The 25395-nt window shown below is 33.5% G+C and overlaps 2 protein-coding genes across 2 annotated transcripts; one reads left to right on the top strand and one right to left on the bottom strand.

Moving 5' to 3' along the window:
* Positions 1 to 12168: 12168 nt before the first annotated feature.
* LOC115717985 (uncharacterized) lies at positions 12169 to 13081 on the bottom strand. The gene is made up of 2 exons (XM_061116604.1): positions 12443 to 13081; positions 12169 to 12276 (listed from the first exon to the last, which is right to left on the bottom strand). The coding sequence occupies exons 1-2, from the start codon at positions 13079 to 13081 to the stop codon at positions 12169 to 12171; spliced, it is 747 nt and encodes a 248-aa protein (XP_060972587.1).
* Positions 13082 to 18170: 5089 nt separating this feature from the next.
* Positions 18171 to 18841, top strand: LOC133038443 (uncharacterized). Its single transcript, XM_061116603.1, has 2 exons — positions 18171 to 18362; positions 18407 to 18841. The coding sequence occupies exons 1-2, from the start codon at positions 18171 to 18173 to the stop codon at positions 18839 to 18841; spliced, it is 627 nt and encodes a 208-aa protein (XP_060972586.1).
* The last annotated feature ends 6554 nt before the right edge of the window (positions 18842 to 25395 follow it).

Here is a 25395-nt window from a genome sequence, read left to right as displayed (position 1 = left end):
TTCAAATAAAGATGTGTAACACCTTTTACACTCTTAAAGTTGGTGATAATGGTGGAAGTTACTCATAGTAACAACTCCTCCAAATATTACAAAATGATGACACATAATATATAATGTCATATGTTACATATTAGTTTGTTACATGTATTTAATCTACACATTATATTATTGATAAATAATATAACAATCCCCCACTAGATTAAATGTTATCTCTTTAGTAACAAATTTGTAACTTTTGTAACATTTATTTAATCAATCAAAAATATTATATCAAAATATAACATTCCCCCACTTTGATTGACTAAATACACACTTATAAGAAGTCTTGCTTAGGTGCATTAGATAAAATGTCTTTCGACTTGAATTTTATCTTAGTGTAATTACCACAAAGTTTGATGAAATTTCGGTTGCCGTAGCATTGAACCATTATTCCTTTAATACAAACCGGTGATAACACACACACCCTTGCTAATGCTCACTTGAGACCGCATGTCTCGCTCTTGCACCGTTAATGGCCATGTGCAAAATTCCAATTCATGGACTCTCTAGAGAATACTCCCAATTCTCATAAGAGGCGGCACCACCTCTAGTCCATATAGGTGGAGTTTTAATGTCTCACCACTCGTTAGACACTTCTTAAGCTTAAGTGAGTTTTCTTAAGCTTAAGCTCCATTAAAAAACCTTTTGGTTTTAACCCTCAATTTTACAACATGTACTCATCCATAGATGGGACAATTGAGTACCACATTCACTCTATTGACTTGTTATTACCTATTGAACTTAAGACTAGATTTTTACTAGTGTTAAGATAGGTTACCATCAATGAGCAAAACGCTAAGGGAGTTTAGGTCCCATCCCTCGAAAATTCATGCTTTAATCTTGTACGGAGATTAAGCGATTTGTTATAACCTCTCACTATTGATTCCATGTGAATCATGCATGCCAAAAAATATAGTGTTCACTTTGTGACCACTTTTCTCCTTAAGTACTTAAGCTTTGAAAATTTAATCATAAAAGATTAATTTTCACACAACTCAAATTCTCAATAATTTTGATACCATGCATATCAAAATTAAACACTAATTTAGACACCAAACATGTCTAAATTATACTTTATTTTAAGACACCAAACATGTCTTAAACTTTTTATATTGGAGTATCACCCCCACACTTTCACATTTGACTATCAAGATAATATCTTGATTTTAAAATATAGAAGACCACTTTGTCTCTATAATTTTTCTTAAATTTAATTTCCTTCTTGAAATTATTTTTACCAAATATTTGACACCAAATATGTCAATATTTTCACTTATGCACATAGCCAAACTTGATTTAGAATTTGAATTCAAAATCAAATAAATTAATCAACAATGTCTCAACACATTTTGATTAAATTTTTGGTTCACCCCCACATTTTTAGCATAAAGTGTATATAAAATATCACTTTTGTGTATTTTCTCTTGAAATGACTTTTTAAGGTCATTTTTAAATACCATTTGATATTTTAGTTTTCTCAACAAAATTATATTAATATCAAACTCACATCACCCCTTACAAAATAATGTGATTATTCTTACTCATAATTTTAAGGTTATCTCCTCATTGAGATTAGCCTAAAATTATACTAAAGTTAACAAAATTCTCATCAATTTTGTTTACAACTTTGATTATTTAAGATTCAAAATTGCTTCACTAATTTTTGAATCCACATTGATTCATTTACTTTTGAGTCCAAAATTGCTCTTCCAATTTATGGCTCATTTCACAAATTTGGATCCACTTTTAATCCATTTGTTCTTGCTATGATCAAGACAATTCTCATAAGTGTAACTCTCATATAGTTCACTTTTCTTATCTCATAATATGAGATGATTATCTCTTATAATCCAATAAAGATGCAACTTCTCAAAAACCATCTTTTATTATCTCATAAAGTAAGATGTTCACCACCAAATTAAAAAAGAATTTAAAATATTCTTTATTCACAAAATAGATGATAATAATTTCCACATCAATAGCAATAAATAATATTATATTATTACTATCAACATTATTATCATACTATATAACACATACATTAATATAATATGTATGTTACTAATCAACATCTATTATATGTAACATACACATAAGATCAATATTAAATTCACAATATATATGTTACATATCTCATATATATATAACATATATACTATAATATACATATATATCATATACACATAATATATACATTAATTACACAATTATATATGTTACATACCTCACACATATATAACATATATATACACATTAATATACATGATATATATTATATACACATATAACATATATTATGTATGCATGTCTCATATAAATACATAAAAATAATTATTTCTACATATTTAATCTCACTAATATATATTATATCACATGCTCTACATATATATAATATATATTACTCATATATATACATGTTATATATTATATATCTCACATATATACATAAAATAACATGATATAAATTTCAAATATCATATATATAATATGATATAAACACATTATCACATATATATAACTCATATATATATATAATATATATTACTATTATATAAAATATAGTAAATCACGTAATATACACCACCATGCTCACCCATGAATGGTTTTTACATAAAATCTCTTATCCTTGTATTCTCACAATCTTGATTTATCACCTCTTCCATTGAAAAGGGATAAGCTTTTGATTGTTAGAGATTTTATAACAATGGAAGAAAATCAAGATTTATTACAACTCTATTGTAAAATAATACAAGGACTACAATAAGAGATTGATTAAATATATGTTACAATACATATATATACACTATATATATTACATATATATATATATGAAAGGTAGAAGAGAAGATTACAACACATGTATTACATGTATTACACATGTGTTACATTATATATAACAAGAGAATAATATATATATAAACACTCACTCACAACCTTGAGTGTAGATTAGTGGGGATCACCATGACTTGAACAAGGTATTACACCTTTGTCCAAAAGCTTATTTCCCCCTATCTCTAAGCACTAAGGGAACTCTCTAGGAAATAGCTTTGGGAATTATCAAGCCTTAGGGTTTTCTAGCAATGTGCTTTTTTGATAGAAAACTTCTTTTTCTTCCTCCCAAATGAGCACCATAGACCTCCTTTATATAGTGTTTAGGATATCACCATTTGAAATTCAAAATTCATAAGTCATAACCTCCATGGTTGTTATGGACTCAATAAAGAGATGTAACTCATGCACACCATAACTCTTATAGAGATGTAACTCATGCACACCATAACTCCTATACCATTAAGAATTTCAAATAAAGATGTGTAACACCTTTTACACTCTTAAAGTTGGTGATAATGGTGGAAGTTACTCATAGTAACAACTCCTCCAAATATTACAAAATGATGACACATAATATATAATGTCATATGTTACATATTAGTTTGTTACATGTATTTAATCTACACATTATATTATTGATAAATAATATAACATATATAATACTATATGTTCAATCTCTCTCTATATTACTTTGTGAAAACAAAAGATCAGATCTGAATGATATCTCAGATCCTCTTTTGGATTGGACTGAAAACTCGATTATGAGGTGAGTTTCTTTCTTGTTTTTGAATTAAATCTTTCATTATTTTTAGATATTCATATGAGTTATGAATTTTAGAAATATCTTTTCGAACCCAAAATCTTTAATCCCCTAAATTTTCTTGGCCTGTGAGACCCCAATTTCTCCATAGGAGACAGTTTTCTAAAACATAGTAACACTATTCCTCTAGTTTATATTATTTTATTTTTCATTTTTGTGCCACAGATTGTATATACATATAGTATGTGAATCTAGATAACACTAGTCCTTTAGTTTTAAATTCATTAAGATTGTTTGTAGTTGGTTTGTTTGGGAATTTATGCTGGTTTCTTTTTGAGTTAGTGAAAGGCCTATAGATTTTAGAATTTTTGCTTGAATGTTTGCACAGTGTGATGAAGATTTTGAGTTAAATTTTTTAAATTTAGTTTTGAGCCTGGGAGATCTCGATCAGTGTCGTGTTGGGTTGATGGCTGAAATGGTGGATAGTTGATTTCATCTTGTTGTTTGTTATTGATTTTGTACTTTTTTGGGTGAGCTGATATAATGGGATATACTGTTAATTTTGTTATAGGTTTGTTTTATATTGATTTTGTTCTATTTTGTGTCATTATTTATGGCTTTGGCGCCTTACAAGGCTTTAGCACCTATTATATTGTTGGGCCCCTAATTATTTAGGGTAGTTTGTTTAAATTTTCACGTTTTTCGGTATTGAATGTATAAGAAAATTTTGACAGAATAATATTTTAAAGTTAAAGTTATGCACTATACAGATTTATTAGTCGGAATAAAAGGATTATTTTGGTTAAGGTATGATTTAAAGAATATTTTAAACTGAAATAAGGTTTAAGAGGGTTTACTTTAAACGCTAATTCCTATTAGCTATATTTTAGTTTATATTTTTTTAGGAATTTTTCGTGTTTGAAATTTTAGTATTCAGATTCTAATATTATAATCAATTAAATAAATTGTAGAATAAGAATCTTGAGGATCTTGTAATAAAGGGAGGTGGTAATACCAATGGTCTAATGAGAATATATTGCTTCAGATATATTTAGGAGGTCAAATTATTATCGAATTTTGGTTTGTTATCAATATTATGGGAATGTACCAAAATTATTACATTATTTGTATTTTTAAATAATTTCTGGATGAGTGGTATTAGCTTTTTTGATGGAAGAAATGGAAGTACAAATTTGATGGATGAGCTGCGCCATTATTATGGCTTTGGTGCCTTTCAAGGTTTTCGCGTCTGATTTATGGTTGGCCCTTAATTATTTAGGGTAATTTTCTTAAAATTACAAGATATCATTAATTATAAAAATATTATAAAATTTAATAGCTAACAATTATGGTATGTAATTATGAGATTATTGCCTTATTAGTTTATTATGGATAAAATAATATTAATTTTGGCTATATAAATTATAAATATGAGTTTATTATAGATAACATAATATTATAAATAACATAATATTAATTTTGGTATATAAATTATAAATGTGGGATTTTGTAATTAATTGGAGGTAGGAACATTTATTGTGAATTGAGAATATTTTGTTTTATTTTATTTTTATTTTTGGAAAGATATTGAAATTAATGGGAAGTAAATGCTAATGAAGTATTGAGATTATTGCCTTATTAGTTGTATAGGAAGATACTAATATTAATGGTTTTTATAATAATTTGAATGGTATAATAATTAGGAGGTCGTCTTTTTAAATAATAAATAAGGAAGCATTATGTCATAATACCGAATTGGATTAATTAATATTAATAATTAAATGTATGATTAAGAGGTATTAGAAAAAAGGTATTTTTAAATGTGAAGAGTACAATCTTAAGTTTTAAGGAGATTAATACAATTTTGGTTTAATTTAGGCTGAATAAAGATTATAGATACCATGTTTTACGCTATAAATAAAATAATAAACAATTTGACTTATTAACAATTTTGACATGTTTTAGTCTAAAAATAAGTAATACTTTTAAGAAATAAATGAAAGAATTAGTATATAATATTTTGAATATTTAAGGAATAATGGATATTAAAATGAAAATTTTATTTATGTTTGTTTTTAAAAGGGTAAAGGTAAGGAATAGGGATCCTATGAAGGTTATGAAGTAGAATGCTATAATTTAGTTGTTACCAGCCAAAGGGTACTCACTTTGGCTAGTTCTAGTATTTTATAGGGAGATCTAGTTGCTTAGTCTTGGTGGTTAGATGATTCTATTCAGTTTGAATAGTTTTCTAATTAAAGTTTTATTCTGTTTTTTGATATTTTTCAGGTGGAACTTCAGTATTTTATTGAGTTGGGAGCGTTGTTGGAAGATGTTATAGTTTTATTGTCTAAATTTTCATAGGCAGTTTTGTCCCATGGGGCTCGCTCTAAGATTTTAGCGGCCTATGGTTGGTAAAGCATGCTCTGCGGTTAGACGATGAGTTATCCTGGTTCGAGGAGGTTCCAGCGCCGGTGGCGGACGTGGGCGTCGTAAATTCATGAGTGATTTTAATCACTTTGTCAAAAAAAAATTATAAAATTATGTTAAATATTAAATTTTGATAATTTTTTATATAATTATTTTTAATAATATATGTAATTAGTTTACTAAAATTATTATTTTTTTACTCTAGACAAATAAAATAAATTAATATGTTAAATTTAATAATTTTTTATTTATTTTAAATTTAAAATAATAACTTTTAGTTAAACTTATTTATTATGTACCATTGATATTATTAAATGGTTACTTTTTAAAATTGTATGAATAAATTAAATTAGAATTACAGATATATATATATATATAACAATTGAAATTTTTTAAAAAAACTCATTATTTTAAAATTGTTGTCATTACCCTATCTTATGAGTATCTTAAATATTTTAATTAATTTATTTAATTTTTTTTTATTTTTTAGAATCATTTAATAAAAGAGATATGAAAGGTGAGAGAAGTAGGAAAAAAGAGTATCACTAATAGTTAATTATTTTAAATTTATTAATACGATTTTTTATTATTATCACTCTATATTAAACATTATTTATTAAATTTACATATGATATGTTTTTGGTATATATAATTTTAAATAGAATTTAGTATACGTGACTTGTTGTGTAATTTTTATCTAGTATATATATGTGTAAATTTTTATATAATTAACTACAGTTAAAAAAATTAAGAAAGTAATAAACAAAAATTTAGAAATATTAAAACCAAGTCTACTTGATACACTTTTTTTAAAAATTGTACGGATGACTATCAAGAATGACTTATTGAATGTAAATATTGTTTTTAATTAACTAATCAATCAATTAATATTTATAAACTTAATATAAAAAATTAAAAAAAAAATAATTGATTGATGTATTTGAAGTAATTTTATATAAAAACAGATCTCTAAGTAATGGTAGATCCATAGAATTAAAAGAATGAAGAGATATGTAAAATATTTAAAATTAATAAATTTGTGGAGAACTCACACAAAATTAAAGAATATCTAAACTCAAAAAATTAAAAATAATTGAGCAATATAAAAGAAAAAGTGCTCTCAATGTTGGATCTAGAAAAACAGATATGGTCAAACGATGTAGTCAAAAAATAATTAAGAAAATTTCACCTTATATTAAAAATACTTTTTTCACTCTAGTTCAATGCCAATACCTAAAATAGATAAATAAATATATTTAATAATTACAGTATATTAAAATAATATATTATAAGATATATACTTAAAAGAAATTAATAAGAAACTAATGTATAAACTTTAAAGATGCTCAAAAGAATCAATATGAAATTAAGAAAGTTACTCTTAATTAGTAATAACATATGTGGTGTTGGATTTGGATTTTGTAATTAGTATAATGACATGAATTCAATGCACACAGAATACATATAAGCATTTATTTCTTTAATATGTAGAGAAAACTTATATCAATATATCATATATATATATAGGAAAATTTAATTTTTTTATGCATACATTAGATTAAAAAAAATTTCCTAAACTTATAATACCTAATATTTGTGGGATATGCCAACAATTATGTTAACCCCAAATTTTTCTCCTCATTTCAACTTTCTCTTTTTCCCTCTCGCTCGTTCTCTCTCTCTCTCTCGCCTCCTATATCACCAAACTGTCCCAATCCCCAAAAACTATCGCAAACTCGGACCCACGACCAACTCTCAGCAACCCACGACCACCCAACGACGAGCAAACCACTGTTGGACAAGGTTACCAACCCATGACCACCCTCAGAAATGTCTAAGGTAAGTTTTTCGGTACATTATCTATTAATTTAATTTTTGCATGATTTAAGGTTAAAATGTAAGAGATTATTGATAGGTTTGTTGAGATTTAGTCTTAAACCTCTATGATCTGTGAGTTTGGGTTAGATTTAGGTTCGATTGGTCAGATCTCTATTTTAGAGAAGAATCTAGTTTTTCAAGCCAGGTTTGATGCCACCCGATGCAGGTCTAATGGACTCTATGAATTTGCTAAGTTTCGAGGTTGAAGACATGGTGGTCTGATGGGTGTCTGATAGTTTGTTTAACTTTCATGCTTTTTTGCATGGCCCGATTGGACCAATATATGGTCTGATGGGGCCCAATATATCTTATATATTTGTGCTATAGTTGTAGGCCTGATGAGTCTGATATATGGCTCGATTGGGACCCGATATATCTTATATATATAATATTGGTGTAGGCCCGATAAGTCTGATATGTGGCCTGATGGGGGCCCGATGTATCTATGTACTATTTCTATTTAGTGTATGGGACGATAGGGCCCCATGGTGGATGATGCTTGGTCTGATATTATTCATGCAAAGTAAGTATGATTATTGATGATAGTGGGTCGATAGTTAGTCCGATTGTTTTTGCATTTCTTCATTTTTGTATGTCTGATACGGGTCTAATGGAGGTCCGATTTTGTGTCTGATGCTTTGCTACAGAATTGTTAACATTCATTTTCTTGTCTTTTTTTTTTGTAGAGACTTCCATAGATAATAATTTCAGTCTTGGAGCATTACACAGGCTGTGTCACTTGGCGCAAAGGAAGTTATTACTACCTGAAGATTAAGGCCAAATTTAAGGAATTTGAATATGGGATAGGGTGAAGGAATCCCATTTCAAACAGTTCTTCGAGAGAGAACTATTATAATTTTCGGGGGCATTGATCTATCACTTGATCTTGCACAAGATCAAATCTGACAAGCCACACGAGGTACAATTTTACTTTGCGAAGAAGAAATGCAGATTCGGTAGGGTGGAGTTTGGTTTAGTGACTGGGTTAAACTTGTTGTCCATACCTACTGAATAAGAAATTGAAGAGAAAGGAAGTTCGGACCGGTTGATTATGGAGTATTTCAACGGTAATTCTTCCATCAGCTTTGGCCAACTACTAAGAGTTTTTGAGAGCTGCACAAAAATTGATGATGTCTACAAGTTTGGGATGTTATGGGCGCCCTCACTGGTAAGGAGGAGAAGACTATCGTTCCTCCTTTTGTCATAAGAATGGTTGAAAACCTTCCATTCTTCTACGAGTACCCGTAGGGAAAGATTTCGTACAAGTTGATGGAAACTTATAATAAAGATTTCATAAATGTGAAAAATAGGATGCATAAGAAGATTGAAAAGGGAGTTAGTCAGAAGGAGGAAAAATACTCATCTTACGGTAATACTGTAGCGTTGCAGTATTGGGCATATGACGCCATCCTGAAGCTGGACAACGAGTATGCAGTAATGATGTCGCATCGCTTTCTGAGAATGGTCAACTGGGAGAGTAAGCCAAAGACGACACTCGGCACGCACGAAGTGATACAATTGTTTGCTAGAAATATAAGTTTCTTGCGCTTTACATTTATTTCATGTTAATTTCCATCTATTAATATATTTATTTTAATTTTCCGTTGACAGTGTACTCCATGTTATGTCCCCGAGCGAATGAGATTGAGTTTGTGAGTTGCATCACTTGGGGTGAGGCCCCTTTTATTTATTGACTTGGAGGAACTAGTGTTGGGTGACAATGGGCAACCAACACAGGATGCTTTGCGAAGCCAGGCCCAAAAGCTTGTCTTGACATTTGAAGAACGAGCAGATGCAGTCTGAATCTTTAGAGACTCTACACCACATGCACCGTCTCCACCATCTACATCGTCTTCACTTCCAGATGAGTATGGTATTGCCCCATTTGCATCTATTCCCAGCACTTCAGAGCCTCGGGAATCAGTATCCTCTGCCATGATGGCAAGTTGGTGATTGTGGAGAGGGAACAACTTGCTCTAAAGCAAGGTCGGGCTACTCTTTTGAAAGGATAGAGTGAGATTATGGGTCATTTGACGACCATAATGAGACTCCTGTAAGATCCTGGAAGGCCGACGCCAGATGCGGAGCCACAGCCACAACCACAACAAGAGCCTCAGTCACCAAAAATATGAAATCATTCTCCCAAATGATTATAGACCAGATGATGATGATATGTTTTGTACACCTGACAACACGAAGATCGTCAACATCAGGGATACTCAAGATTCTGAAATACAGGTCTTTGAGATAGCTCTAGAACTAGTGGAGAACCGGAGACAGAGAAAGCAGCCTAGGTGGTTCGATGAGTACACTGAAATGAAGAAGAAGTCTAGGACATCGAAGGAACATGTGAATGTGGACCCACTTAGAGTCGTTGATAGAAAGATGCTCTCAACTTTTCACAGTTGGGTTCTCAGCCAAATTGGGAACAAGTACCTGAGGGAGTGTTACTCCAGTAGACATGATTCGACTTGGTTCCTCCAACTACATACTCTAAGGACATGGCTTGGAGACGATGTAAGTTTTTAAGACTTTTTACGTTTTTTGTTTTTAAAGACTTTCTATAACTTTTTTTATTTAATCTCTGACATATTTTATTTTCATGTTTTAGCATTTAAATGTGGCACTTCATTTGATGAGGAGGCGCCAACACTTTTATCCGGAGGTGTACCTAAATACATGTGTCGTCATGCCTCATATTTTCCCATCAGGAGCTATTGGTTGGTGGAAAGCTACGAATAATGACCACTCTAACTTTTAGTGGGATGACAGCATATTGGATTTGATTCAAAGGGACAATGTCCAATACTTGCAGAGTTAGAAGAATAAGGAGAGAATATATATGGCCTTCTTCTTTGACAGTGCAAAGCATTGGGTGACTTTAAAGGCAGGCCTTGATCGTTGGATGTTCACCATATTTGACTTGAGCCTTGGATCGATTCCCCCGCATGAATTGAAGAGTCACTTAACATTATGGGAAGAGTTATTTCCAACTTTTTTGCTGCAATCTGGCCTATTCGAGAATTATGAAATGGTCGTCATGCCTCGATTGACAGTCTCAGAGAGCCATGTTAGAAATTTCAGTTCAGAAGTCATCAACGAGAAGATTGTATGACAGATGAAATCAAGGTAACTTAATTACAATTGATTTTTTAATAATTAACTTGATTTAATTTGCATACTTATATTTAATTATTTTTTATTGTCTCATACAACGATAATTGTGAGATGTATGTAATAGAGCACATCGAGCATAAAATACTGGAACTTTCGTTTGATAATGTAAACGATGAAAATATGAAGAAATTTAGAGAGCGATGGTGTGTAGATTTGTTCTCCCAAAATTTAGCATGAACTTCTATATTTTTTTTGTTATATATATATTTATCTACACATATGTATTTATTGAGATAACAATGTAACTAGTTTTTTTTATTGGTATGATTATGTTCATAACAATTTAAATTAAATTTTTTGTTTAAACATATGTTTCTGTAAAAGGACGATAGTGGACGATACATAGGTTGATAGTGTTTGATGGTGGCGTATTAGTTTATAACAAATTTAGGCCTTCCAGCTATGGGACAATGGAGTCTGATAGGGTCTGATAGGGGTCCGATGGTGGTATCGAACAACAACAGAACCTATCGGGCTCCATTGATCCATCACTATTTTGTTCCGTTATATTTATACCAGCATCGGACACCCATCGGACTAGTATTGGACCTGCATCGGACTAGTTGTTTTTTATAAAGGGATTTTTGCAGTTAGTAAAATAACCTGTTCATTCCACAAATTATAATAATTATCAAAAAAAAAAATACCACAAATTTTAATGTTTAACAAAGTCCAACATGAATTCAATAACAATACATAATAGTACAACACATCACAATACGACTAAATTGAACATTCATTTTTAACCTTGGTCGGTGCACGTGCTTCTGTTGTGCCCCTTGGCACCACACTTGCCACAATTTCATTTTATCACAATCTTTTCACCATTACAAGCAATTAGGTTTGACTTACTTCCTCCAACATTTTGCTTCTTGGGTTGCCCTACTGGTTGTTTCTCAATAGGCACTCCAACTGTCATGTTCTTTATGTCATAGCTAATTCCCAATCATCCTCGTCACCAACTGACATAATTGTGCCTTCATATGTGCTCCTCTAATATTCTATTGTATAATATGGTGAGCATAGTGCGTACATGCTAATACTTCGTTGCTGAGCTACAGCACATGCAAAGAAAACTTCATGATTTGGAACAAGCTGCAAGTGCAAGTCTGTTCCTGCAAGTCCACTATGCCACCGATCTCAACTGATCCTCCAGAGTGAACCTGTAACGTGTAAGGTCCACATGTGTCAACGTTCAAATAGTGAGATTTTTTCAAAATGCAATGCCAAGTCCTCCTCCATTTCTGGTGCTAGGGTCTTTGTCCACTTGTCAGCTTTTTCTTTTCGCGTAGCAAACCACTATTGGACTTTGGACCTCAGGAATGCTACAGCAGCAGTGATCGGAAAGCCTCTTATGTCCTTAGTTGTGTTGTTGAAGCTCTCAAACCAGCTACTCGTTATTACAATGTAACGTACCCCTGGAAAGTACGACCGAACCCATTTTTCAAATCTAATTTCCTCAAGATATTGTCCAATCGCAACATTCATTGCCCGAATGTTCTCAAATTCTCTATGAAACTTTGATTTTGAATACGTGTAGGCACATGTGTAAATGTGATTCGTGAAGACGTCAATCTTGAACTTGTGGTTGACATTCATAATAATGTGGTGGTAGCATGCACCACCGTGGTGTGCATTAGGGAACACAATCTCCAAAGCATGAACAATGCTTTGATGCCTATCCAACACAAATGCTAAGTTCTTAACATCACCAATTGCTTCTTTCAATTTTCTCATAAAATAAGTCCAAGAATTATGGTTTTCACTATCAACTACAGCGAAAGCTATCAAAAAAATATGGCTGCCTGCATCCAGTACCAGTGCACACAACATTTTCCCACCATACCTAGTCTTCAAGAAAGACCCATCAACGCATACAACAGGTCGAAAAAACCTAAACCCACAGACACAAGGACCTAGAGAGAAGAAACAACACTTGAAGCGACCATCCTCTACAAGAAAATCCATGATGGTACCTAGATTTCTTAACTTTAGCATGTGCAAGTACACAGGTAATTTTGAGTATGAATCTTCAGGTGTACCCCGAACTAGGTGTAGTGCCTTCTCTCTGCACCTCCAAGCCTTTCATAACTCATTTGGATCTCGTAATCCTTGTGCATATCTTTCCTTGTATCAGAGGCCAAATGATCCAAGCCGTCAGTTGCGAACTTATCATTAATTAGATGGACAACTATCAAAGGTGATGCTTGACAGTTATCTTTTTCTCGAATATCAAGGGAACATGTTGTTGGAAATTATTTTACCAGGATCTTAGATCTACTCACAAGTATGTTGTTTAAACATCCTAAATATGAACTTTCTAAAACGATAAAATAAACACATATAAAGTTAAGAAAACCTTACATTGATGCAGCGGAATTAATGTCTCCTTCCACTCAGATCTCTAACCCTTGATTCCTTTCTGTAGCAGAGTATAATCAAGATCTGAGCCCGAATGTCCTTCTTCTTCAAGTTTTGATCCTTCACAGTCTTCCAATCTATGATTGAGTTACTGCTTGCTGTGTGTGGGCACTTACTCTTTCACCAGGGTCACGAAAAAGATGAAGGGAAAAGAGAGAGAGGTATTTCGGCCAAGGTATAGAAAGCGGGGAAGGCTCAGTTTTTCTGAAGAGAGAAATTTCTGTCAGATTACTAATGAAAGCATGTTATGTGACTGAGCCATCACTTTCTATTTATAGGCAACTACTAGGTTTAGGTTAGGATTTATTTGGCATTAAAATAATGAAAATATTAATTTGAAAAAGCTATTTAAGTGGCCGGCCATATGGTGTTATTGGGCCTCACTTAATTTTGCAATTTTATCAAATTTTATCTCTATTTTCTCAAAAACGCCAATTTTCCAATTCTAACCTTTTAAATGCCAAAACTAATTATTTAATAACTAAAATAGATTATTAAATAATATTGTCATTTAATTTAATTATTAATTAGACATATAAAGTCCATTAATAAATAAATAAACCTAGAAAACTCTTTTCTTTACAATTTCACCCCTGCTTAGTGAAAATTCATAAAATTAGACATAGTCTAACTTTAGAATTATAATTGATCAATCACGAATCAATTAATGAGTCTTACAAGCAGAATGTTCTCAACTAGAATGGGGACCATGGATCTATATGCTGAGCTTCCAATAAGTGAACCAAATTTACCAAGTGAATTCCTACTTATTAATTCTTCGTTGAATCCACTCTTAGAACTTAGAATTGCACTCTCAGACTTATATAGAGCATATTGTATGTTTCACGATATCAATATACTATCTCATTTAACTATTGTTATAATCTTATTGTGATTTAAAGATCCTCTATATAGATGATTTACATCGAGATGGGATTTCTTTACCGTTCTCACCCCTCAATGTATTTTGCCCCTTAAAACACTTAGCTACCTGTAAATGGTGTTTAGTGATCTAATAATTAGTCAGTTAAACAAGAGCTCATCCATTTACTTCTATTTGCTAAGCTCGAAGGGAATCATCACTTGACTTCTATACACCAGTAGAAGCTATAGATTCCATATGGGAAATTTGAATTTCCATGCTTAAATAACCCATATATTATTCCCCTAAACTAAAACTATATATAATTAATTTTATATGACACTTTTTGTATTTTTCCCATAATACCCTCCCCACCTACATCTACCCACTCCAACCTTTTTCTCATCAATTCAACAAACATTCCACCCGAAAGCTTCCACAACCACCAAAAAAATTTTCTTCTCTTCACTCATCACTAAAAGCTACAACCTTCCACACTACAAGCTACCACACTAATCCACCACATTAGAAGCAAGAACACATACAAGCTCCATCAATGGGTAAGTAATTAATTTTTTTTTTTTTTCTAAATCTTGTTTGTTGTTGTCATTTTTAATTAAGAATGTTGTGTTTGATGATTGATCTGTGGATTGTTGCTGTTATTTTGTTATTTTTTCTGTTATAATTTTTGCTACATGTGAAAACTGGGATTTTGCTGTTTTTCTGCATTTTTTTTCGTCGGGCCCGATGGGGCCCGATGTTGGCCCGAAGGATGGCCCGACGTGGAAGAAAATGTGTTGGCAGGGACGAAGACCCGATGGGTCCGATGGTACACCACTGGGTCCGATGGTCGGACCCTCCTCGGGTCCGATGTGTTTTTCTTATTTTTTTTTATTTTGTGGAACAAGGGTCCGATGGTCCCATAGGGGTCCGATGGTCGGACCATCGGACCCATCGGCCCGGCCCAAATATTTTTTTTTTAAATTTTTTTTTTTTTTTAATACAAGGTCCGATCCATCCTTGTGGGGTCTGATGGTCGGACCAATCGGACCAATCGGACCCTACGGGATTTTTTTTTAATTTTTGTAATCTATTATTATTTTTTATTTATTATTATTAATTTATTTTATATTGATTTATTATTTGTGTTATTAGTTATTATTTTATTAATCATTATTAGTTATTAATTATTATTTTAGTTAATGTTTGAAGAATTATTTTTTTTTTTAGTTATTTTATTAACTATAAATTATGAATTATTATTAATTATTGTTTATTTTTTTAATCTATTATTATTTTTTATTTATTATTATTAATTATTATTTTTTTAATATATTATGAATTATTATTAATTATTGTTTATTTTTGTAATCTATTATTATTGTTTATTTATTATTATTAATTTATTTTATATTGATTTATTATTTGTGTTATTAGTTATTTTTTTATTAATCATTATTAGTTATTAATTATTATTTTAGTTAATAATTTAAGAATTATTTTTTTTTTTAGTTATTTTATTAACTATAAATTATGAATTATTATTAATTATTGTTTATTTTTTATGGTTTGAGTAATAATTATTAATTATATTTTATTATCAATTAATAATTATTTTTTAATTATTAAATTTTTTTTATTATGAATTATTAATTATTGTTTTATTATGAATTATGAATTATTATTTTATTATCAATTAAGTATTATTATTTTGTTATTAATGATTAATTAAGATTTTTTTCGGTGAGATTTTTGTTGTAAATTATAACTGTGTTTTTTTAAATGTTTGTGACAGATTCAACTGTTAATGCGTATGTTATGTATAATGGTGTTTGGGAGCTTGATGGTAGAGATTGGATTTATAAAGGGAGTGCCGCTTTGACAATTGACATTGATCCGAACCTAAGTTACTCAGGTTTGGTTGATGTTTTGTACGAAGAACTGGATGTTGACAAAGCGGAGTATGACTTGAAATTGGAAGTAAATTACAAGTACAGGAAAGGCTATGAGTATCCTCCTGAAGTTATTCGAAATGATAAGCGTGCAAGGTACTTTTTATCTACACTTGCGAAGAAGCCAGATGAATTTATTCCTTTGTTTGTGACTTTGTTAAAGAAGAATGTTTGCGTCGATCCTAGTCCCACACCAAGTTTTGTTAAGGATAATCGTAGCGAGGTTGGGAGTTTTGTTGGTGCAGAAACAAATCCAGAGGTGTTGGTTGCAGATGTATTACCTGAATTAAACAATATGATGCCGAGTGCTGATATTGTAGCACAAATGCCGTTCATCGATGGTTTTTTTAATGGTCCAGACCCTGAATGTTATGTTGAGGGCAATGATGGCGTAAGAGACGACCAAGGTGCAGAGGCCCCTGCTGCTGTACCTTTGAACTTGACTCCACTATCGTACCAAATACCACCGAGGCCACCGACACGGAAAAGAATGCCCCGTAGAGAAAATTGTCAAACACCTGGTACTAGTAGTAGTCGTCCAGGCGAAACCAGTCATGCTAGAGGAACTACTGACAGTACAGGTCCTAATAATGGTAGAGAGACCAATGATATTAGTGGTCCTACTGATGCTCGAGGTACCAATGTGACTGGATGGAGCGATCCATTTTCTTCTTCGACAAGTTACGGTAAATTCAAGGAGAAAATGTATCCAAGAGAAGACATCGAGGATCATAGTCATTATATATCTACGGGTGGCACACCCGGCGGGGAGTTACATGTGGGAAAGTTTTTAGAGACAAAAAGCATTTAAAGATGGTTGTTGGCACATCGTATGCAATGAAGAAAGGGTTTGACTACTACGTTAGGAAGTCGTGCGATATTTGGTACGTCACATGTAAGGATACAGATTGTGGGTGGAGATTAAGAGCGAAGAAGAACGTACTTTCTAACATGTTTGAGGTGAGTACATTTCATAATGTACATACATGTTCCCTTGATCTTCGAGGAAAAGATAACCGTCAAGCATCACCTGTAATAGTTGCCCATCTAATTAAGGACAAGTTCACAACTGACGGCTCGGATCAGTTGCCCTCTGATATAAGAAAAAGTATGCACAAGGATTACGGGATCCAAATGAGTTACGAAAAGGCATGGAGGTGCAGAGAGAAGGCAATACACGACTCGGGGTACACACGAAGATTCGTACTCTTTATTACCTAGTTACTTGCACATGCTACGGTTGCGGAATCCGGTACCATCACGGATTTTGTGGTAGAAGATGGTCGCTTCAAGTATTGTTTCTTCTCTGCAGGTCCTTCTATTCGGGGTTTTAAGTTTTGTCGACTGTTATATGCGTTGATGGGTCTTTCTTGAAGACTAGGTATGGTGGGCAAATGTTGTGTGCAGTGGCTTTGGATGCAGGGAGTCATATCTTTCCGATAGCTTTTGCTATAGTTGACAGTGAAAACCACAATTCCTGGACCTATTTTATGAGAAAATTGAAAGAAACGATTGGTGATGTTGAGAACTTAGCTTTTGTTTCGGATAGGCATCAAAGTATTGTTCGTGCTTTGGATATCGTGTTCCATGATGCACACCACGGTGCATGCTACCACCACATTATTATGAACGTCAACCACAAGTTCAAGACTGACGTCTTCACGAATCACATTTACACGTGTGCGTACACGTATTCAAGATCGAGTTTCACGAGAATTTGAGAACATTCGGGCCATGAATCCGGCGGTTGCAAAATATCTTGAGGAAATCGGATTTGAAAAATGGGTCCTGGTCGTACTTTCCAGGGGTACGTTACAATGTAATGACGAGCAACTGGGCTGAGAGCTTCAACAACACAACTAAGGATGCAAGAGGCTTCCCGATCACTGCTGCTGTAGCATTCCTGAGGTCCAAAGTCCAGAAGTGGTTTGCTTCACGAAAAGAAAAAGCTGACAAGTGGACGAAACCCCTAGCACCAGAAATGAGGAGGACTTGGCATTGCATTTTGAAAAAGGTCGGTTTTTGAACGTTGACTCATGCGGGCCTTACACGTTGCAGGTTCACCCTGGAAGAACAGTTCTCACCGGTGGCGTAGTGGACTTCCAGGAAAAGAGTTGCACTTGCGGCTTGTTCCAGTGCATGAAGTTTCCTTGTCCTCATGCATGTGCTGCATCTCAGGAGCGAAGTATTAGCGTGTACACACTATGCTCGCCATATTACACAACAGAATATTGGAGGAGAACATACGAAGGAACAATTATGCCAGTTGGTGACGAGGATGATTGGGAATTACCTGATGACATAAAGAACATGACAGTTGGAGTGCCTGTTGAGAAGCAACCAGTAGGGCGACCCAAGAAGCAAAAGGTTGGAAGAATTAAGAACAACCGAACTGCTTGTAATGGTGAAAGGATTATCAAATCACGAAAATGTAGCAAGTGCGGTGCCACGGGACACAACAGAAGCACTTGCACCTACCGAGGTTTAACATAAATTTTTAGTTTATTTGTATCGTGATGGGTTGGACTATTATGTATTGTTATTGAATTAATGTTGGACTATTTTAAACATTAGAATTTGTGATATTTTATGTTTACATAATTATTATAATTTGTTGCACGAAAGAAAGGCGTAAAATTTGTATGAACTCTTGAAAAAACATAAACATACCAATAAAAAAAAACCATTTACATTGTTATCTTAATAAATACCAAATAAAAAAAACATTTGTTCATGCTAAATTCTGGTAAAACAAATCTACACACCACCGCTCTCTAAATTTCTTCATATTCTCATCGTGCACATTATCAAACGTAGTCTCCAGCATACTATGCTCGATGTGCTCTATCACGTACATCCCGCAGTTACCGCTGTATGAGACAATAAAAAGTAAATGAATAAAAGTGTGCAAATTAAATTCAAGTTAAATAACAAAAAAATCAATTGTAGTAAAGTTACCTTGTCTTTGTCTGTGGAACAACGGCCCGATCCATGACTTTTGAAGTGAAATTTCTGACCTGGCTCTCTGAGGCGGTAAGTTGAGGCAAGAGGATCATGTCATGACTCTCGAATAGGCCAGCCTGCAGCAGCAAATTTGGTAGTAATTTTTCCCACATTTCCAGGTGACGGTTCAATTCGTTCGTGGAAATCGATCCGAGGCTGGAGTCAAATATGTTCAACAACCAATGATCCAGATCTATCTCTAATGCCACCCAATGCTTTGCTCCATCGAAGTAGAGGGCCATATATATTCTCTCCTTGTTCTTCCAACTGGCCAAGAATTGACTTTCATCCCCTCGGATCAAATCTAATATGCCCTCGTCCCACTGATAGTTAGCCTGGTCATCACCCGCAGCTTCCCACCAAGCAATAACTCCTGCTGGGAAAATACACGGCATTATGACACATCTATTCGGGTAGGACTCGGGATAAAAGTGTTGCCGCCTCCTCATCAAATGGAATGCCGCATCCAAATGCTAAAACATGAAAATTAAATATGTCAGAGTTAAATAAAAAAGAGTTAGATAAAGTCTTTAAAAGCAAAAGCAGTAAAAAAGTCTTAAAAACTTACATCGTTCCCAAGCCAAAATTTCGGAGTATGCAGTTCGAGGAACCAAGACGAATGGTATCGACCGGTGAAGCACTCTCTCGGGTAATTGTTCCCAATCTGGCCGAGTACCCAAGTGTGAAAAGTCTTGAGCAGCTTCCGATCAACCACTCTAAGTGGGTCCGCATTCACGAGTGTCGAAGTAGCCCTAGCCTTCTTCTTCATTTCAGTGTACTCAGCGAACCACCTAGGCCGCCTTCTCTTCCTCCGGTTCTCCATGACTTCTGGAGCTGTCTCTAACACCTGCACCTCAGAATCCTGAGTATCCCCGATGCTGGTGATATTCGTCTTCTCGTGGTGTACGTAACATGTCATCATCATCCGGTGGGTAATCATTTGGGAGAATGAAGTCATCTTCCGGTGTCCGAGCCTCCTCTTCTGGTGCTGTGACTGTGAATCTGCTGCCGGCCTTCCAGGATCTTGCAGGAGCGTCATTATGGTCTTCAACTGATCCATAATCGCTGTTTGTCCTCTTAGCAGAGCGGCCTGCCCCCTCTCCACAGTCTCCAACCTTGCCAAAATGGCAGGGTATACTGGATCGCGAGCCTCCGAGGTGCTGGGAATGGAAGCTGACGGGGGAACAGGAGGACCCTGTGACGCTGCAAGTGGGTCAACACCAGACCCATCAGGAACTGAAGCTGCAGATGGGTCAACACCAGACCCATCAGGAACTGAAGCTGGAGATGGGTCAACACCAGACCCATCTGGAACTGCGGGCGGTGCACGTGGAGGAGACGGTGGAGGTGGTGTAGAGTCTTTAAATATTCGGGCTGCCTCCGCTCGCTCTTCCAATGTGGAGGCAAGCTTTTCGGCCTGGCTTCGCAAAGCATCCTGTGTTGGTTGCCCATCCTCACCCAACACAAGTTCCTCCAAGTCAACAAATAACGGAGGCTGACCCCCGGTTATGTAACTCACAAACTCAACCTCGTTCGGCCGAGGACATAACACGGAGTACACTGTCAACTGAAAAATATAACAAATATATTAATATAATATATGGAAATTAACGTGAATTCAAAATAAAGCGTAACAAACTTACATTTTTCGCAAATAATGCGAGTGACTTCATCCTTCCCGAGTGTAGTTTTCGGCTTACTTTCCCAGTTGACCATTCTCGGAAAGCCATGCGACCTCCTCACTGCATACTCGTTGCCCAACTGTAATATGGCCTCGTATGCCCAATACTGCAACGCTGCAGCATAGCCGTAGGCTGAGTATTTTGCCTCCTTCTGAGTGACTCCCTTCTCAATCTTTTTCAACATCTTATTCTTCACATCCAAGTAATCCTTGTTACAACTTTCCATCAGCTTGGTGTAAGAAATCTTTCCCCAGGGATACTCGTAGAAGAATGGAAGGTTATCAACCATTCTTATCACAAAAGGAGGAACGGCAGTCTTCTCCTCCTTACCAGTGAGGACGCCCATAACAAACAAGGCCATCCCCAACTTGTAAACATCATCAGCTTCTGTGCAGCTCTCAAAAACTCTGCGCAGTTGGCCGAAGGTGATGGAAGCACTACCGTTGAAATATTCCTGAATCAACCGGTCAGAGCTTCCATTTTGTTTGATGTCTTCCTCAGTAGGGCCGGGCAATAAGTTTAACCCGGTGACCAAGCCGAACTCCACCCTCCCAAATCTACATCTCTTCCTTCCAACATAGAAATGGACCTCGTCCGGCTTGTCAGATTTTATTTTGTGAAGCATCAAGCGATGAAAAAATGCTCGAGAAAATTGTATGGGCGCTCTCTCGAAAAGCGCTTGAAAGGGGATTCCCTCACCCTGTCCAATAGGTTAAATTCTTCAAATTTATCCTTAATCTTCGGGTAGTAGTAACTACCCCCGCGCCATGTGACACGGCCAGTGTAATGGTCCGACACTGGAATTATAAGATGTGCACTTCCCTGAAAAAAAAAACCAACAACGATAATTAATAATTAATAATACAAAAATACAATTGGTAATATACTTACATAATTAATAACCAACAACGATAAATAATTAATAATAAAACATAACCAATAATGAATAAAACAATAAAAAATAAAATAATAATTCATAATTAATAATTAAACAATAATCAATAAAACAATAAAAATTAAAAAAAAATAATCAATAATTTATACTAGAAAAATAATACATAAGTAATAAAATAATAAAAGATAAAACAATAATTAATAATTAATAAAACAATATGTAATTATTACAAAAACAATAAAAAATAAAACAATCATTAAAAATTAATAAAACAATAAAAATTAATACAATAATTAATCATTAATAATAAAACAATAATCAATAAATAATAAAATTAATAAGACAATAAAAATTAATACAAAAGTTAATAATTAATAATAAAACAATAATTAATAAATAATACAAATTTATAAGACAATAAAAATTAATACAAAAGTTAATAATTAATAATAAAACAATAATTAATAAATAATACAAATTCATAATTAATAATTAATAATTAGTAAAATATTAATAAATAATAACACAATACAAATTAAATCAATATTTAATAAATTAATAATAAAATGATAATTAATAATTAATAAAAATTAATAATTAATAACTAATAATTAGTAAAAAATAATAAATAATAACACAATACAAATTACTACAATAATTAATACTAAAACATTAATTAATAATTAATAAAAATACAATAATTAATAAAACAATAAAAAATAATACAAAAATTAATAATTAATAATAAAACAATAATTAATAAATAATACTAAAACAATAATTACTAATTAATACTAAAACAATAATTAATAAAACAATAAAAATTAAAACAATAATTAATAATTAATAATAAATTAAAAATTATTAAAAATTATTACTTACCAATAATTAATTAAAAAATACTTATTAAGTCATTAAAAATAAATTAATACCTAAAACAATAACTAAATAATATAATAATAAATTAATACCTAAAACCTAAATCATTAATATTAAAAAAAATAAAAAAAAAATAAATAAATGTCGGGTCTGATTGGTCCGATTGGGTACCCATCGGACCCATCGGTCCAATCGGACCCATCGGTCCAATCTCCCTGCCCATACAGCATAACAGTCCGAGCCCAACATCGGACCCATACACGGACACCCAATCGGACCCGACCCACACCCCAATCGGACCATCGGACCCACATCCCAATCGGGCCATCGGACCCACCCCAATCGGGCCATCGGACCCACCCCAATCGGACCATCGGACCGATGTCACACCATCGGGCCGGTCTTCTTCCCCAGATCCGAAGCCCATTTTTCAGTCCGAACCCCATCTACACAGTCGGAATTCGAATCCCATTTTCACAAAAAAACCTAAATCTAACCAATAATATCTCACAAACAATCTCAAACATAAGTAATCTTTAAATCCTTTCTAAAAAAACAAAAAAAAAACATACCTTTGACATTATGTTGGCAGTTCCTCGAATGGTGTCACGGGTCCGGCGAGCAGCGAAGAGAGAGGAAGAGAGAGGGTCCGACTGTGTGGGTTTGGTGTGGGAAGTGTGGGTTTGGTGTGGGAAGTGTGGGTTTGGTGTTGGAATGGGAAAGGGATCGGCTGTGGGGAAGAGAGACGAAGAGAGAGGAAGAGAGCTGATTACAAATGAGAGGGGTAGTTTAGGAAAATTTATAAAATGGTCATATATTACCAATTTTTATAACTTTGCATTTAGGAGACAAATTGTTAGGTTATTTAAGCATGGAAATTCAAATTTCCCTTACATATTTATGTTCAGCATTCCCACTCAATCATACTATCATGTTCTCGAAATATACGTATCACCCTGACCCGAAAGTAGGCTTAACTAATAAATCTAAGAACATGAATAGCACTCCTGAGTTGAGCCTAAGCATATCAGGATTTAGATTCTTTTAATCTTAAGATCAACTACTGATATTGACTTGGAAAGATATGTATAACGGTAAGTTTGTAATATCTTAACTTAGTTGCAATATCGGTCCAGTCCAATGTATACTCCATACATTCGAAACTAGTATACTTTACTAATGTCTTGGAAAGAACATAACACTTACTCCAAGTGTAAGTACACATCATCGCTGATTATCACATTAGTGTAAATCCAATAACACTGATGAAACAGGGACCAAAACTTTTGATTCATATGATCACAATCACATTCCACTGTGTTGACGATACTGTAATTGTGAATAAACATATGATCTGGATTTAAATTTTGTGTGTATGACTGTAATAAACATATTTAAACCATTAGCATGTAGAATTCATGCAAACATCAATCACTTCAAATTTCTTATATTGATAACTAATCAGATTGTAAAGAGTTTTATTTAGGGCATAAAACCCAACACATGTATGTACATTTTGAAATGTAGTCACCTCAAACATGTTAGAAAGTACGTTCTTATTCGCTCTTAATCTCCACCCACAATATGTATCCTTGCATGTAACGTACCAAGCAGCAGTACCGGACTACCTAACGAAGTAGTCAAACCCTTTCTTCATAGCATACAAGCCAACAACCATCTTTAAATGCTCTATGTCTAAAAAACTTTCCTAGATGTAGCTCCCCGCCTGGTGTGCCACCCATAGATGTATAATGACTATGATCCTCGATGTCTTCTTTTGTAAACATCTTCTCCTTGAATTTCTAGTAACTTGTCGAAGAAGAAAATGGATCGCTAAATCTAGTCTCATTGGTCCCTCTAGAAACACTAGGACCACTATCATTATTGGTCCCTCTAGCATTACTGGTTCTGTCTGGACAACTACTACTAGTACCAAGTGTTTGACGATTTTCTCTACAGGGCATTCTCATTTGTTTCAGTTGCTTGGGTTGTATTTGTTATGATAGTGGAGTCAAGTTCAAAGCTACAGCAGCAAGGACCTCTGTATCTTGGTCGTCTCTTACGTCATCATTGCCCTCAACATAGCATTAGGGTTTGGACCATCACAGAAACCATCAATAAAGGGCATTTGTGCTACAATGTCAATACTCGGCATAATAGTGTTTAATTCAGGTAACACATTGGCAATCAACACCTCTATATTTGTTTCTAGAACAAAACTCCCAACTTCGCTAGTGTCCTCAACAGTACTTGGTGTGGGACTAGGATCAATACAAACATTCTTCTTTAACAAAGTCACAAACAAAGGAGTAAATTTATTTGACTTCTTCGCAAGCCTAGACAAAAATGATCTTACATGCTTATCATTTCCAATAACTTTAGGGCGATACATTAAGCCTTTTATAGACTAATAACTCAACCTTATTATTCAAATGACATTTAACCATCTATTTCTGTCCATTATTAGTCAAAAAGAAACACATAACTTAAGACTAAATTCACTTGTGACATAACACATCAATAAGCAATAGAAATAATAGAAAAAATCTATTCTTCCATAATAGATCTATTTTTCATGGAAGAAAATA

The sequence above is a fragment of the Cannabis sativa genome, chromosome 5 (assembly GCF_029168945.1).
Source record: "Cannabis sativa cultivar Pink pepper isolate KNU-18-1 chromosome 5, ASM2916894v1, whole genome shotgun sequence".
Classification (NCBI taxonomy): domain Eukaryota; kingdom Viridiplantae; phylum Streptophyta; class Magnoliopsida; order Rosales; family Cannabaceae; genus Cannabis; species Cannabis sativa.
The sequence above is the reverse complement of the archived record's forward strand: the minus strand, read 5'-3'. Positions and strand labels throughout refer to the sequence as shown.